We start from the raw sequence: 17781 nt of genomic DNA, 5'->3' as shown, positions 1-17781 counted from the left end.
ACAATCACAGCTTCTAAATCATTTCAGGAACCAAAGACATCATGTTTGAAGTGCTTGCAGTTCATTTATTATTCATGTCTGATACAAAATCATTCTGGATAATTAACCTCACTTTAAACACATAACATCAGTCATTCACCACAAATTAAGGAGAGAATTAAAACACTATTAACATATTTAGATTCATTTCTAATAATTTTTCATCTGCTTGTATTAAAGCCTCATCTCTATGAAACAGAGGAGAAAAAGAAGCCATGAAATCAGCAGTAAGATTTATTCTTATTGAATGAAATCCAAACGAGCAGCCTCATGCACGCCGGGCTCCGGTGCAGCTCTGGGGCAATTAAAGAGCTTTGGGTGCATCACTCGGCACCCGAAGCCCCGACGAGACGCGGCTCCAGCCTCCTAATTAAAAACCAATCGCTGAAATGACAAAATCAAGCCTCAGCTGACAGATAAAACATCAGTCAGAACCAACTCTCAGTCAGGAATCTTATTATTTCAGCTTCAATAACAGAAATGTTATTTGGACCCCTGGGTCTCCACTACTGCCCCCATGTGGAAGGGCTGTGAACAAACCAGCATCAGGCACGGAGGTGGTCGTATTATTCACCCTGAAATCAGAGCCGCAGGCTGGTAGTTAAACTGTAACGATCCAGAACTGATCTGGAAAAGCTAGACGACACAAACATGAAGATGCTTCATGACCCTGATGGAAACGGAGAATCCAGAACTTCAACGCGTTTCGCTGCACAATCATCAATAAGGCTGGATTTATTTATATCAAGCACAGTTTTGCTGCTCATCAACCTCTGATTGGTCTCAACTCTTTCATTCTCAGCCTTTTAGACAATTATTTGTCCTCATTAAACATTCAGTTTTCCTGCAGATTTAGAGTTTCTTCAAACGTCAAGCAGAACAATAAAGTAGTAACTAATAAAGAGCTGCTAAATAATAGCTGCAATTTGTGTGATTATTTTATTTAGAATTCAACATGTGGGCGGAGCAGGAGCGCTTTATAAATTAATGACTAGAGAACAAAATCATAGAGCCGCCTCTCCATGAGCCACATCCTGAGAAAAAGAAGCTTCCTCTGCTTCTGTAAAAATTACTGTCATTTATTATGACAAAGAAAAGAATATTGCTGTGCTGCCTGTTGTGGTACTTGGCAAAGCGTGTTAATGTTCGCCCTCCCACTCAGTTATTATCACTTGTTGGCAAAGTCATGTTTCCACCCACAGCGAAAGCAAAACCAGAAGAAGCGAAGCGCTGTTCCACTGCAGAACGCCGAGTCCACAGAAACACGACTCGGAACCGAGTCGCAGTCCAGGAACCGGAAGCTCTCGAGACCAGTTGCCCTCCAGTGAAACCAGTTGGCCTCCAGTGAACCAGTTGGCCTCCAGTGAAACCAGTTGGCCTCCAGTGAGACCAGTTGGCCTCCAGTGAACAGTTGGCCTCCAGTGAAACCAGTTGGCCTCCAGTGAAACCAGTTGGCCTCCAGTGAAACCAGTTGGCCTCCAGTGAAACAGTTGGCCTCCAGTGAAACCAGTTGGCCTCCAGTGAAACCAGTTGGCCTCCAGTGAACCAGTTGGCCTCCAGTGAAACAGTTGGCCTCCAGTGAACCAGTTGGCCTCCAGTGAAACCAGTTGGCCTCCAGTGAACCAGTTGGCCTCCAGTGAACCAGTTGGCCTCCAGTGAACAGTTGGCCTCCAGTGAAACAAGTTGACCTCCAGTGAAACCAGTTGGCCTCCAGTGAAACCAGTTGGCCTCCAGTGAAACCAGTTGGCCTCCAGTGAAACCAGTTGGCCTCCAGTGAAACCAGTTGGCCTCCAGTGAAACCAGTTGGCCTCCAGTGAGACCAGTTGGCCTCCAGTGAAACAAGTTGACCTCCAGTGAAACCAGTTGGCCTCCAGTGAAACCAGTTGACCTCCAGTGAAACCAGTTGGCCTCCAGTGAAACCAGTTGGCCTCCAGTGAGACCAGTTGGCCTCCAGTGAAACCAGTTGGCCTCCAGTGAAACCAGTTGGCCTCCAGTGAGACCAGTTGGCCTCCAGTGAAACCAGTTGGCCTCCAGTGAGACCAGTTGGCCTCCAGTGAGACCAGTTGGCCTCCAGTGAAACCAGTTGGCCTCCAGTGAAACCAGTTGGCCTCCAGTGAGACCAGTTGGCTTCCAGTGAAACAAGTTGACCTCCAGTGAAACCAGTTGGCCTCCAGTGAAACCAGTTGGCCTCCAGTGAAACCAGTTGGCCTCCAGTGAAACAAGTTGGCCTCCAGTGAAACCAGTTGGCCTCCAGTGAAACCAGTTGGCCTCCAGTGAAACCAGTTGGCCTCCAGTGAGACCAGTTGGCCTCCAGTGAAACAAGTTGACCTCCAGTGAAACCAGTTGGCCTCCAGTGAAACCAGTTGACCTCCAGTGAAACCAGTTGGCCTCCAGTGAAACCAGTTGGCCTCCAGTGAGACCAGTTGGCCTCCAGTGAAACCAGTTGGCCTCCAGTGAAACCAGTTGGCCTCCAGTGAGACCAGTTGGCCTCCAGTGAAACCAGTTGGCCTCCAGTGAGACCAGTTGGCCTCCAGTGAAACAAGTTGACCTCCAGTGAAACCAGTTGGCCTCCAGTGAGACCAGTTGGCCTCCAGTGAAACAAGTTGACCTCCAGTGAAACCAGTTGGCCTCCAGTGAAACCAGTTGGCCTCCAGTGAAACCAGTTGGCCTCCAGTGAAACCAGTTGGCCTCCAGTGAAACAAGTTGACCTCCAGTGAAACCAGTTGGCCTCCAGTGAAACCAGTTGGCCTCCAGTGAAACCAGTTGGCCTCCAGTGAAACCAGTTGGCCTCCAGTGAGACCAGTTGGCCTCCAGTGAAACCAGTTGGCCTCCAGTGAAACCAGTTGGCCTCCAGTGAAACCAGTTGGCCTCCAGTGAGACCAGTTGGCCTCCAGTGAGACCAGTTGGCCTCCAGTGAAACCAGTTGGCCTCCAGTGAGACCAGTTGGCCTCCAGTGAAACAAGTTGACCTCCAGTGAAACCAGTTGGCCTCCAGTGAAACCAGTTGGCCTCCAGTGAAACCAGTTGGCCTCCAGTGAAACCAGTTGGCCTCCAGTGAAACCAGTTGGCCTCCAGTGAGACCAGTTGGCCTCCAGTGAGACCAGTTGGCCTCCAGTGAAACCAGTTGGCCTCCAGTGAAACCAGTTGGCCTCCAGTGAGACCAGTTGGCCTCCAGTGAAACCAGTTGGCCTCCAGTGAAACCAGTTGGCCTCCAGTGAGACCAGTTGGCCTCCAGTGAGACCAGTTGGCCTCCAGTGAAACCAGTTGGCCTCCAGTGAGAACCAGCAGAGTGTGTCCTTCAGTAAGCAGGTCAACCTGGGCGTTTGGGCCTCAGTGATATTGAAGCACTGACCTCTGACCTCTCTGGTCCCCTCAGTCCCCGTGTGAGAACAGATCTGGGCTTTAGGGGCCACCGGAGTGGAAAATTGTCTCCAGCGCAGTGTGGCTGCAGGAACAGGAAGTGACAGTGCAGACATGCAACCAGTGAAAACCAGCAGCTCACGTCTCTGGGATTCTCTGCAGCAGGATGTGACGCAGCACCTCCCTTAAAGCTCTGGTGAAGACCACAGCAACTGAGCATCACCTGAGCAAAGCGACGCAGAAAGCTGACGTTTTAATGGCAAACATGCAGATAAAACATAAAACATGGAATTTATTCAATCTTTAATCTAACAAGTCATAATGCTGATGTTTGGATCAGAGCAGGCTGCAGGTGTTTTCTGATTATTATGCTGAGTGGAAATGATCCCCAACTTCACTGGCATTTTGTCGCCATCTAGGCAGCAGGGGCGGTACTGCAGGCACAACTGTTTCCTATTGGAAGCTGAATTTCTCCCAGCAGCAGCAAAGAGGAGCATTAGGTGGAGGAGGAACGGATGCTCTAAAATGTTTTTCATGTCAAGAGAAAAAACAATGATAGAAGTAAAGAAAAGAATTAAAAAGAAGAGAGGAATGAGGCACAGCAGGAATGAACAAGGGAGAAAAGTGAAATCAAGTCTTGAAAGTTCAAAAATACTTTGCTTCATTTCAAACAAAATAGGGTTTTGGTTCCATTTTCCTTTCCAGTCTTACAGAAGAGCAACGAAACAACAGAATGAAGCTGGAAGAGAGGAAAAGAGGACGAGGCGTCATCTGAAGAGAGGCTCACGGCAGCACAACCGCAGCATCGTCATGTCTAAGGTAAGGCCAGCTTCAATATACAAGCTTTCACATCAAACATAAACTCGCAGAAATAAAACATCATAACACCAAGAAAGTCAAACTGAACAACTGGATCTTTAGCTGCTGCTTAAAAAATAAAGAGTCCAGACATCTACAAGACTTATCTCCTTTCTGGGTTCGAAATTCTTCTGGTTGGTCCAAAAGTCTCGGTTCAGAAACTCACTGATCCACAGACTGAAAGTTCAGGCTGATCAGAATAAAACTGAAAATCTCAGGATGTCCAAACCGGTCAAGCATAATTCACTTTTATGTATTAGTTTGTTTTATTGTGACAGTTTAAATGTTTCCTCAGATTCCCTGATGGTTGGATAGAAACGTGACCCAGAGCGCTGACCTCACAGCGCTGACCTCACAGCGCTGACCTCACAGAGCTGACCTCACAGCGCTGACCTCACAGCGCTGACCTCACAGAGCTGACCTCACAGCGCTGACCTCACAGCGCTGACCTCACAGCGCTGACCTCACAGCGCTGACCTCAGCGGCCAGGTAAACCAGGTAAACCTCATCAGGTGTGAACAGATGAAGGTTAATGAGCCATTTGTTCATCATATACTTGCTCCAGAGTGAGCAGTTTACCACAGAGACGATGAAAAGATGCAGGTCATTTATCACAGCAGATAAAGGCTGGCAGCCCAGACGCACAGATTTCTATAGCAATATTAAATCTCAAACATAATCTTTAGAAAAACGTGCAGTGTGAAAACACGGCAGCTCTATTAGATATCCGTCTATGTTCCTGTTTATGGTGTAACTGGGCCGGACGGTATTTATTGAGCTCACCAGATAGCTGTTAACATTGTTCACTTTATTCCTCGCTGATCCTTTAGTCAAAGGGCAAAGCAGAGGATCCAGAAACATGGACTGGATCCGGATCGGAGCTTCAACTCTGACTTCTGACCTGGCAGGAAAGTTTCTGCTGTCAGCAAGTTTCCCTCCAACAGCTTCATGAAAGATAGATGAAGAGCAGCAGATGATCACCGTCATCACTTCTGCAGACCAAACGAACATCCAGCAGCTTTCAGAGGAGAGAGGCTGTTAATGATCAGTGGAAGATCAATGGAGGATCAATGGAGGATCAGTGGAGGATCAATGGAGGATCAATGGAGGATCAGTGGAGGATCAATGGAGGATCAGTGGAGGATCAGTGGAGGATCAATGGAGGATCAGTGGAGGATCAGTGGAGGATCAATGGAGGATCAGTGGAGGATCAGTGGAGGATCAGTGGAGGATCAGTGGAGGATCAGTGGAGGATCAGTTAAGGATCAGTGGAGGATCAATGGAGGATCAATGGAGGATCAGTGGAGGATCAATGGAGGATCAGTGGAGGATCAGTGGAGGATCAGTGGAGGATCAGTTAAGGATCAGTGGAGGATCAATGGAGGATCAATGGAGGATCAGTGGAGGATCAGTGGAGGATCAGTGGAGGATCAGTTAAGGATCAGTGGAGGATCAATGGAGGATCAATGGAGGATCAGTGGAGGATCAATGGAGGATCAGTGGAGGATCAGTGGAGGATCAGTGGAGGATCAGTTAAGGATCAGTGGAGGATCAATGGAGGATCAATGGAGGATCAGTGGAGGATCAGTGGAGGATCATGGAGGATCAGTGGAGGATCAGTGGAGGATCATGGAGGATCAGTGGAGGATCAGTGGAGGATCAGTGGAGGATCAGTGGAGGATCAGTTAAGGATCAGTGGAGGATCAATGGAGGATCAATGGAGGATCAGTGGAGGATCAGTGGAGGATCATGGAGGATCAGTGGAGGATCAGTGGAGGATCAGTGGAGGATCTGTGGAGGATCAGTGGAGGATCAGTGGAGGATCAGTGGAGGATCAGTTAAGGATCAGTGGAGGATCAATGGAGGATCAATGGAGGATCATGGAGGATCAGTGGAGGATCAGTGGAGGATCAGTGGAGGATCAATGGAGGATCAGTGGAGGATCAGTGGAGGATCAGTGGAGGATCAGTGGAGGATCAGTGGAGGATCAGTTAAGGATCAGTGGAGGATCAATGGAGGATCAATGGAGGATCAATGGAGGATCAGTGGAGGATCAGTGGAGGATCATGGAGGATCAATGGAGGATCAGTGGAGGATCAGTGGAGGATCAGTGGAGGATCAGTGGAGGATCAGTGGAGGATCAGTGGAGGATCAGTGGAGGATCAATGGAGGATCAATGGAGGATCAGTGGAGGATCAGTGGAGGATCAGTGGAGGATCAATGGAGGATCAATGGAGGATCAATGGAGGATCAGTGGAGGATCAATGGAGGATCAGTTAAGGATCAGTGGAGGATCAATGGAGGATCAGTGGAGGATCATGGAGGATCATGGAGGATCAGTGGAGGATCAGTAAATCAGTGGAGGATCAATGGAGGATCAATGGAGGATCAATGGAGGATCAGTGGAGGATCAATGGAGGATCAATGGAGGATCAATGGAGGATCAATGGAGGATCAATGGAAGATCAGTGGAGGATCAATGGAGGATCAATGGAAGATCAGTGGAGGATCAGTTAAGGATCAGTGGAGGATCAATGGAGGATCAATGGAAGATCAGTGGAGATCAGTGGAGGATCAATGGAAGATCAGTGGAGGATCTGCTCCCAGCCTCACAAACAACTGAGCCGTTCACTGAAACGCTGCTCAGAGCATCATGGAGGATGAACGGCCTGGTGCACCAGCGTCACTATGGGATAGAGAGAAGTCATCTGAATCAGGAAGTCAGGCCTGTAGACAGGAAGTCAGGCCTGCAGTCAGGAAATCATGCCTGCAGACAGGAAGTCAGGCCTGCAGACAGGAAGTCAGGCCTGCAGACAGGAAATCAGGCCTGCAGACAGGAAGTCAGGCCTGCAGACAGGAAATCAGGCCTGCAGACAGGAAATCATGCCTGCAGACAGGAAATCAGGCCTGCAGACAGGAAGTCAGGCCTGCAGACAGGAAATCAGGCCTGCAGACAGGAAGTCATGCCTGCAGTCAGGAAATCATGCCTGCAGACAGGAAGTCAGGCCTGCAGACAGGAAGTCAGGCCTGCAGACAGGAAGTCAGGCCTGCAGTGCCCAGCAACTGACAGGAGGGGAAAGGGACAAGTAAAAGAGGAGAGGGAGTGAAAAACACCTGAATGTACAGACGATACGTTCACACTGCAGGCCTGGAGGCTCAGTTCCTGCTTGGTCCTGCTACTAATTAAACTCGACTGCAGTCAATTGTCTGTGTCAGCGGTCTCTGGCCCCAAAACGACCCGCAGAAGAAGAAAGTAGCCGTCCTCCAGCAGCGCTCTGTTCACGGCGGTAAAGATGGCTTATTGTGCTTTTTATTCCCGTTTGTTAATTGGTGTTGGGGTTTTGTTTTGATATCTTCCAGTGTTCTTTACACAATTAAAGTCTTTTGGTATTTGAGAAGGTAAACCACATTATTTATCAAAATTATTTTTGGAACAATTCGGTAAAGTTTGTTATTGTTTCCTAGGAAGAGACGATTGTGTGACTGTGTGTGTATATGTGTGTGTGTGTTGTGTGTGTGTGTGTGTGTGTGTGTGTGTGTGTGTGTGTGTGTGTGTGTGTGTGTGTGTGTGTGTGTGTGTGTGTGTGTGGTTAGCGGTTAGCGTCTCGCTGCTCAGAGTTTCTCCTGGTCAGGTTTTGGCTCCCCACTCAGCTGTTAATCCAGTCAGAGGACAGAGACGGTCTGCAGTTCTTGGCAGATTTCATGATTGAAACACAACGTCCACTGGTGTTTTGTATAATTAGAGCACTTCCATTAAACGCAGGCAGATTCTAATGGAGCGCGAAGGGGACATATTTACTTTAATTACAGCTCTCAGTAGCTTCACACCTCATCTTCGCTCTCCTCCCCTGGAGAGAGTCAGCGGCCATGGAGGGGAAAAGATTGAAGAGAAGCGTTTTCCTCAAAGGTCACGACCTCTTTCAGCCGAGTTTAGATAGCGTCTGACCTTGCAGACCGCTACACTGCAGTGGTCACACAGGAAAATAAAAAACTGCTCCAGTTAAGAAAGAGTGAAAACAGATCGCCCTGACAAACGGAGTCAGATCCTCTTTTCTACAAGATGGAGTTTAAAGAACCGAACACAGGAAATAGCAGCGTTGCTTACATTGGACATATGGATGTGTGTGAACCTGGAGGGAACTGGGGCCGAACCTGGAGGGAACTGGGGCCGAACCTGGAGGGAACTGGGGCCGAACCTGGAGGGAACTGGGGCCGAACCTGGAGGTCGGGCTGCTGGCCCAGTGTGCTCTGGCGTGGTCACATGGATGCAGTGGCGCTACCAGCTGCAGCAGAGAGGCTGGAACTGGATCAGAAAGTGGGTATGGGTCGGGTTTTCATACCTGGAGGGAAAGTCTGGTCCGACGGGGGAAACCAGCTCCGATCCGGTTAGAAATGACTCACGTTTTCATTTCAATCAGCAGGAATTTCCACTATAGAAATCGCTGAAGAATTGTTTCTTTTTTAAAACGAATCCAGAGCCAACATGTTGATTCTGTTATCGTACAACAAAACCAAAAGTAATTCTTTGAATGCTTCTTCATTCACTAATTGAATAATTTGACTCAGGAGTTTGTTTCGTCTTTACTTCAGCAGCAAAACGTTTCTCTGGCTCTCCTGAGGCTGCAGCGACCAACACCATCTCCGTCCTCCGCCGGCCCCATCCTCCATCTGTCTGCAGGCAGGAAGTAACGCAGTTTATCTGTTTATCCTTTCAGCGTTTGCAGAACTGGAAATCACCTTCCAGACTTGGTCACAAACTCTCAGCAGTGACACAAACTGCAGCCGGTGCTGAGATAAAACCTGATCTGGAGAGGAAGAGAAATCAAGACTCCAGAAGTCTCCGTGTTTCCCATCAGCTGGAGAATCGCTTTGAGCCCACACAAATACGGCAAAGATAGGATGCTCCTTGATTCTACAAGGAGAGATGACACATTTGCAATTTAAGTGTGCACCATGAGTCAAGTGGGATAAATCTGTTTGCTTGCTGCATAGAAACGTGTACAATAAAACTGGAAATAACCTGGTAAGCTGCAGTTTTGATTGAAACATGATTCCCTATTTTATCAGCCATGTTCGCAGAATTAAATGCACACAACCGAGAGATGGAGATTTGTGACAGGGATGCATTTCCAAGGATGACAGACAATCTGCTCTTTGTTTCAGTTTCACAAACATTCATTTCTGTTTCAAACTAACCAGGTTTCTCACAGTTAACTGGTTTCTTTCCCTTCGTTCGCAATAATGAAGGAATCTGCTTAATGGAAAGCGCACTGCGTGTGTGTGAGGGTGTGTTCATGTAAGCGTGTGAGCAGAAGAGGACAGGTTGTAATCAATAAAACAGGAGTAAAACAGGAGTTAAATAATTTCGTCCATTAGCCTGAATCATGATGGCAAAGAGGCCAGGACTGAACAATGAACCCAGAAAACGCTCAGCCAATTCCAGTGAGTAACGCGCAGCAGGAATCCAGCACCAAACCTACACGGGTCAGACAACAAGCACCAGACCAGCAGAGCCGTCTGCCGTCTCCCAGCGCTGCGGATAAGCGGCCGAGCGAGAGGAGCCGGGGAGAGAGAGAGTTTACCAAATGAGCTGCTAGCCGCCACGCTTCAGGGAATCTCCCACATTTCAAAAACAGACACTCACTTCAAAATTAGCTGCTGCTTCTGCTTTCAGCACCTGCTGCCAAGAAAGACATGTGCAACAATACCGTCCTGCTAATATGACACCAGAGGAATTATGGGAAAATGTCTGTAAAAATGATGAGGTCAGAGGTCGTGCTGAGAGTGCGGACTGCATCAGAAGCTCAAAATCGCTTGGTTTACCCCCAAAGGATCATTAAATGAGGTCATAGTTCAGATGATCTGGATGGTGATGGGGGCAGTAGCAGTCAGTCCTGCAACCAATCTGTAGAGGCCTCTGACTGAATACTCTCATGCTAACATGCTAACAGCCCAACATCCAGATAGCAGAGATTTCACAGTAACATGATGACATCATCAGCTGTGAGCAGCTCTGCTAATCCAGCTCCTTTGCTTTAGCTGCACTTTAAATCTGTCTGGAGGTCACAGCATGGACATGATCCTCGTTCGTTCATACGCATATGAAACACTAGATCGTTTTATTTTAATGTGAACGGCTGGGCAGGAGGGCTCGGCCCCCCGCTGACCCCTGTGAATCGGCCCTGCTCAGGAAATTAATCAATCAATCAGATTTTATTTGTATAGCACATGTCAGCAGCAAGGCATTTCAAAGTGCTTTACATCATAAACACAAAAACACAAAGTCATAGAATCAACAATACATTGTTCCATATTACATTTCTAATCAAACTCTAATCAGCTGGTTTTTACTTGAGATTTAAAGGAAGTCAGGGTTTCTGCTGGTTTACAGTTTTCTGGAAGTTTGTTCCAGATTTGTGGTGCATAGATGCTGAAAGCTGCTTCTCCTCTCTTGGTTCTGGTTCTGGATGCAGAACAGAACCAGAACCAGAACCTGAGAGTCTGGAAGGTTGATACAACAACAGCAGATCTTTGATGTATTGTGGTGCTAAACCGTTCAGTGATTTATAAACTAACAACAGGATTTTAAAATCTATTCTTTGAGCTACAGGGAGCCAGTGGAGGGACTTTAAAACTGCTGTTATGTCTCTATCTTCCTGGTTTTAGTGAGAACAGGATGAATGAGAGCAAAGTGTGAGGAAACTCCTCTGTCTGCAGCTTCCACAGCCTCCAAACGCCTGATGGCGGAGCTGCTGGTCGGACCGAACCGAACCGAACCGGCAGCCGCGTTCATGACAAACCAGAGAGCAGAAACAGAGAGCAGCCTCCGCTCTCCGCACGCACCGCACGCACACGCACACAGACCCAAAGAGCCGCTCAAGTTGGAGGCTGAGCGGAATGTAGATGCGGCTGAGACAAGAGCCGAGCCGTGATTTGCACACAGACAGAGGGGCAGCCTGCGCTGCTTCCCCCGGCGCCCCGGTTCGGTGTCCGGCCCAGTTCGGTCCGGTCTGTCCACTAAATGTGAACAGAGAGGTTTTTTGAAAGTGAGCGGAGAGCCGCGGATCACCGAGCCGACACTCTGCAGCCCAAACTCGGCTTCAGAGCTGACAGCCGGTCGGAACTCTGACTCGGTTCCGATGGACCGCAGGTGATTATTGCTGGAAGAGTCGCTAAACTTAACAAACCGCAGCAGCAAATCTCTCTTACACACACACACGCACACGCACACGCACACCACACACACACACACACACACACACACACACACACACACACACACACACACACTGGTCCTACCAGCTGGAGGAGGAAAGTCAGGAGGATGCAGAGTCCGGTCTCCATACTCGCCTCTGCTCGGCTCGGTTCGGTTGGGAAACACAGAATGATTCAAGAGAGACTGTCAGAGGCGGGGAGAGCTCTGCTCATAATTCCTCCAGCCGTCAGAGAGAAAGAGAGAGAGAGAGAAAAAGAGAGAAAGAGAGAGACGCCTGCAACTTCCACAGAGACCGGAGCTGCAGCCCGAGAGGCGGAGAGCCGAGGATGAGGAGGAGAGAGAGGAGAGATGGATTTATGGAAGAGAGAGAGAGAGAGACCGCCAGCTTCCGGTTCGTGGGTCCATCAGAACATCGCGGAGGTTTGATCCTCTGCAGGTGAAGACAATCAGCTGAACAGATTCAGTTTATCTGAATCTGTTCAGCTGATTGGATTTAAAAAGAATGAATGAGTTGACGTCTGCGGACAGACCTGACCTGGAAATGATCCAGTTCCTTCACTGTGTTTATCCCAGTTCAATCAGCTGGTGTCTGAGCAGCAGATATGAACCTTCGTCCTTCCTCCAAACTTTCTCTGCTTATTAAATCTCAACACCAACTGGTGGGAAAGTTGTTTCCTTGTTTTCTGTCTTCTTTTTATTTATTTGCATTTTAATCAAATTTTAATTGATCAATGAAATTGTGTTAATCAGTTCGTCATCAGCAGCTGTAGGCCATACAGAACCGGGTCAACATGCTCCTTCATTTGAGTTGCATTTGATGAGAAGCAGAACCTGATCCATTCCAACAGCTTATGGAGGCTTGCTTCTTAAAATAATGTCCAATAATGTAGATTTGTGTCCATCATGCAGATCCAGAACACACACACACACCTACACACACACACACACGCCTACACACACACACACACCTACACACACACGCCTACACACACACACACACACACACCTACACACACACACACGCCTACACACACACACACACACTCTGCAGACATGGAGCCGGGCAGAACCTCTGAGGGGTTTCTGCTCTTTAACTCTCTGCTGAGTGTAGAACTCCACCTCACTGTATTTGGGTCAGCTGCAGAGCTCGGGGTCAGCTGCAGAGCTCGGGGTCAGCTGCAGAGCTCGGGGTCAGCTGCAGAGCTCGGGGTCAGCTGCAGAGCTCGGGGTCAGCTGCAGAGCTCGGGGTCAGCTGCTGCAGCTTGACTGCAGGTCAGCAGAGTGGAGAAAACCAGAAATGAGAAATGAAAATGTCTTTGTGTTTTAGTTTACTGTCTGTTGTTTCACAGACATTGTGTGTAACACTTGATGCTCAGCTCGACCCGGTTCTACTGGAACCAGAACATCTGCTCCACCTCCAGCTGCTGTGGTTCTGACTCAAGCCAGCCTGTTCCCCTCCTGGCCTGTGGGGGCGCTGCACCAGCAACCACAGAAGGAAACGACACCAAAACCTCTGAAGACACTGAGAGCAACTTCCTGTTTCACCAGATGAAACAAGATGGAGGCGTCAGAGTTTAGTGATGGAGAATTTCTATTTAGTCTTTGGCTGAAGACCAGGAGCCATTTCTGCTGCTAGCGCTAGGCTAGCATGTTAGCTTTGGTTGTATTTACCCAGAATGCCCTGTGCTGTAGTCCACTTCCTGCTTGTGGAGCGCTCTCTGGTCCGCTTGGTGTTCAAAGTGAACCCAGACCGAGGTTTGGAGGACTAGAGGTCGGAGGTCGATTAGCGTTCATATTTCACCAACCGGACTTCCTAGACAAGCGGACTGGAGTTTGGTGAAAGCAGACTCGTTGCTGGTGGGACTGAAGTCTTACTTTGAGGCTACCTTGCCTCTTGGGGATAAATGAAGTGATTTAATCGAACTGACCTCTGACTGACCCGACTGCTTGATGGATCACAGAAACTTTTACCAGTCGTTTATTTGAAAATGCAGATTTCCTTGTGACCCTGACTAAAGAACGTCTGTAAACTCCTGCTGTGGTGTAACTGTTGACCTCTGATAAATAATTCGACAACTCCATGATTACTAAATAGAGGACGGCTCATTCCAGTCCTGCCCAGCTCTGATTAGTCCCAGCAGAATAAGAGATGCTGTTACCCAACATCTGTTAGCTCAGGGGAAACAAGAAACCAATGAAAGCCCAAGTTAACACGGTGTCAGAACGGGAAACGACTGAAGCTTCGGTTCAGCGATGGATTCCATCATGCCGTCCGCCCAGCTGAAACCAAACTATTCCTCACTCTGGCCCAAAGGTCAGGTGTCTATAAAAGCAAGCCACCAGTCTTCCTTAAGGCTCAGAGCTCTCTGTCGGTATCTCCAGAAAAAGCAGACACATCCACTCTGCCTTTACTTTTACAATAGATGTGAAACAATGTTCCCTCTAAACTGCGCCTGCGCAATCGCGCTCTGCTCACATATTCTCAGCGCACAAGAAAATCTATGTAGCGCATAAAATAAAGTCCAACGTAAAGTGGACATTGAGCTCAGACATCAGTTTTGACTATGGACCAATAAATTTTTTCCGTACTACTTTGCGATCGAACTCAGTGAGTGACAGGAATCCAGCCAATGATACGATACGGTTCACTTTCGCTACGTGGGTTACGTGCCTTGGTCATATGGCCGTGCAGGTGAGAATAGAGCGGTAGAGTTAAGAAACGTGAAAGCCATCAGCTTATCATGTCTAGTGGGACATCCACTCACCAAGCCACAGTAAAAAAAAAGAAATGCACTTCTTCTAAGATCAAATGGAATCAAATCAAATGAAAGGAATGGTCTGCATTTGATATTGAAATGTTGAGTTCAGATTTTTGACAATGGATACTATGGATTACCAGTGTACAAATTTGACTATTTGTACACTGGCAAAGAAGTATGAGGCCATTCTCCTCCACCCACAGATTATGGAGGCCATTAACAGTCAATATGCTGAATTCAAGAACATAAAGCAAGAAGCAGACTGACCATCAACCTGGGCTAAGTGAACAACCACTGGAGAAGTGAGAAGGGCAGACGTGAAAAAAACTGTAATTAAATATTTTACAAGAATTTATACTGCATCACAAGCTACAGAAAACATTTCATTGTGCAAAATGTGAATGTTTTAATATGAACAAACATTTATGTCTGAAAGGTGTAATGTCTCATTTCTCACCCTGGCTGAAGCAGGACTCTTACTTATAGCATGCATCTCATGAACAGCAATGTTTTCTTTTCTTTTTTTTATTTTAATTGAGCAAATCACTTAAATTAAAAGCAAACGAATGAAAATTGCTGATGTAATTTGATTTTTTAATAAGCCATGCACTTTCTATGATCCCAGATTTATGATACTTGTGCGTGGCCACGCCGTGTACACTGATGATGCTCAGTGGTCCTCAGTGGCCACGCCGTGTACACTGATGATGCTCACAGTGGTCCTCAGTGGCCACGCCGTGTACACTGATGATGCTCACAGTGGTCCTCAGTGTGCCCAGGAAGCTTGTGTGTACGCCCAGACACATGAACAATTAGAGGGAACATTGATGTGAAATATGAGGGCAAAAATTGTTGTGACGCCTGAGGAATTGCTTTTCAGAGACAATTTCTCTGCCATATTCATTTATAGGCAACAAAAGAAGGAAACTTATCAGCAGAGACAACCTGGTGCAAAACACAGAGGGTCCATGATCAACTGAGAAGTCACCTTTGAATGAAGTATGAACCACCAAACTTAGTTTCATGTTTATGTTATTTATCAAAAATGATCAGCTGAGTTTTCAGAATCTGAGAAATAAAAACATTGTTGGAGAGTAAAAACCTCAGTTTCACCTCTAGTGGTTCAGTTCACTGGGAGCTCACCAGTTCAACGGTCACATGTTCAGCAACAACAGTTTTCTGACCGCAGTCAGGATCATTTCTCAGGAATCAGAGCTGACCGCGTCTCAGTCGCCTCCTTCCAGTTTAATGTTCAGGCTGATCCTTCAGCAGGTACGCAGTGACATCACAGTCCACAGGGGTCATGACCTCTCAAACTCACTCAGTGCTCCACCTGCTGCATGAAAATCTCCCTGCAAACAACAACTGATGGATTGGTCTGTGAAGTGGACGGTTGTGCTGGTGTTACATTCTACAACCAATCAACCAGGAGTTCATGTTTCATATCTGCCTTGTGATTGGCTGGCCAAGGAAGACTCACAGCTTCAGATATAGAATATGGCATCACTCCTATGGAGGAATTTTCCTGCCATAACCCAAGAGCACATGTTCAGTCCAAAAGAACTTCATGTCTTTCTTAAAATTTGTAACATTTGTACTCAAAACTTCTCCTGGTGCTCACACTTAATGTCTGCTCGCTTACGAAACGTGGAACTGCATTTTTGGCAGTCGCCTAGCAACCTCTTAGCCAATAGAATTCAAGTGTTGTACTGGGTGCGTTTGTTTCCTTATATCAGGTGAGCCTGGGTGGCTACTATTGATTGTAGCAACTTGCGCCACCCACAGTATGTAGAGGGAACAACAACGTTAGCTTTCTGCTCCGTAGTACATCCGCCAGCAGAGCTGCTGGTCGCTAACAGCTACTGGTCGCTAACAGCTACTGGTCGCTAACAGCTACTGGTCGCTAACAGCTACTGGTCGTGACAGACAGAACAGAGACTAAATCTGAGTGGAACCAGTGGCGGCGCTAGACTTTTTTTCAAGGGGGGGCCAAAGGGTGAGCAAGGCTTTATCAGAGGGTCCATATACAAATGGACCGTTCCATGGAACGAAAGGAAAAAATATTAGTTTCCTTTTGTTCAAAATTAATTATAACTAGTGAGGTTATAATTCAAAGCTTTCATATGACATAGCCTACTTACATTTCAGTCATTATAAAACTTAATGGTTTTTTTCTCATATTCTTACCACATTTCAAGCAAGAGCTGGGAGAAATAAAACATTAGAGGGCAGCATGTCACTAAAACATATGTTAAAAGAATCTGTCTAAAACACGATCTATTAGCACTAGCATGGCTAATATAATAAACCAGGCACTATGCAGCGGTACACAACCATTTTGTTTCTTTTTAGAAATGTATGACAAGAGCCGCCTCTCATTAGGAAGGTAACAGCGGTTACTGCTGAGCGGTAAAATGTTGGAAATACCTGCAAAACTCCTGACGGTGTAACTCTAAAGCCATTGATGTGTTTTGGATCAAGCAGGACCGACATCAGTTTAACCAATGAACAGCGTCGGGCATCGGGCTGCCTTCAGGGACAGACGGAAATTACAGTTTTCCTGGCAAATCTTTGCCGATCTCATCAGTATTATATTTTAAAATGACCATTTCCAGTGGGGTGGCACTAGGGGGGGCAAGGGCTCTGTTGGGGGTGGCAAGTGCCACCCCGGCCACCCCTCTGGCTCCGCCACTGAGTGGAAGGAGAAGTTTTGAGTGTAATCCTTACAAGTTTTGAGAAGGAAAACATAAAGTCCTGCTGTCAGACTGAATGGCTGAAAAATTCCTCCATACTCTTCCTAGACTTTCGATTCCTGGCTCTAACCCTAACCCGGACCCTTCCATGTTTTTACCTAAAGTCCTCACAGTGTTGCAGCTCTGGCTGAATATCAATCACACGCAACTGCAGTAAACCAGAGTCAAATGTTATAAAGGCTACAAATGTTACTCCACCAATGTCATCATCAATCACTTAACAACAGATGTAAACTAGCTCAGCGTTTTCTATGGACTAAGTGAACATGAGTGGCGCACATGGAGCGGCAAAGTGAAAAGGATGGAAAAATAGAGCAAGAAAAGCAAAACCCGGAGCAGACTTTGTTCCTGGAGACGAACCGGACTGATTTGTTGGCAGCGATTCAGAGCCGCACTAGTTAACTGTAGACTTCCTGTAGACTGACTGTAGACTCACTATAGACTGGCTGTAGACTGGCTGTAGTCTGCCTGTAGACCGACTGTAGACTACCTGTAGACTCACTGTAGACTGCATGTAGACTGGCTGTAGACTGACTGTAGACTGCCCATAGACTGGCTGTAGACTGCCTGTAGACTGCATCAGCCAGCCACCAGGCTAACAAGCCCTGTTCTCTGCGCGGTGGTGCAGCAGTGAGTTTTTCTGAAAAAGAAAAATCTGTTGATTTGGAGTTCAAAATACTTGGGGATTGTCAAAGACTGCATTGATCATGAAAACTTTTATTCCTGATGCAATCATTACATCCATCAATGTCTAGAAATACATGAAACTAAACATGACATCAAGGTAAACCAACCAT

At 47.2% G+C, this 17781-nt stretch overlaps 1 protein-coding gene across 1 annotated transcript in view; it reads right to left on the bottom strand.

Annotated features, from left to right (window-relative positions):
* cdh13 (cadherin 13, H-cadherin (heart)) overlaps positions 1–11776 on the bottom strand; it is a 278962-nt gene extending 267186 nt beyond the window's left edge. The window contains 1 exon segment of the mRNA XM_055040045.1: positions 11556–11776. Within this exon segment, the coding sequence (XP_054896020.1) occupies positions 11556–11600 (45 nt within the window). The 5' untranslated portion in view covers positions 11601–11776.
* Positions 11777–17781: the final 6005 nt, after the last annotated feature.

This window comes from Poeciliopsis prolifica, unplaced genomic scaffold (genome assembly GCF_027474105.1).
Source record: "Poeciliopsis prolifica strain line A6 unplaced genomic scaffold, Auburn_PproV2 SCAFFOLD001, whole genome shotgun sequence".
Lineage (NCBI taxonomy): Eukaryota > Metazoa > Chordata > Actinopteri > Cyprinodontiformes > Poeciliidae > Poeciliopsis > Poeciliopsis prolifica.
The sequence above is the reverse complement of the archived record's forward strand: the minus strand, read 5'-3'. Positions and strand labels throughout refer to the sequence as shown.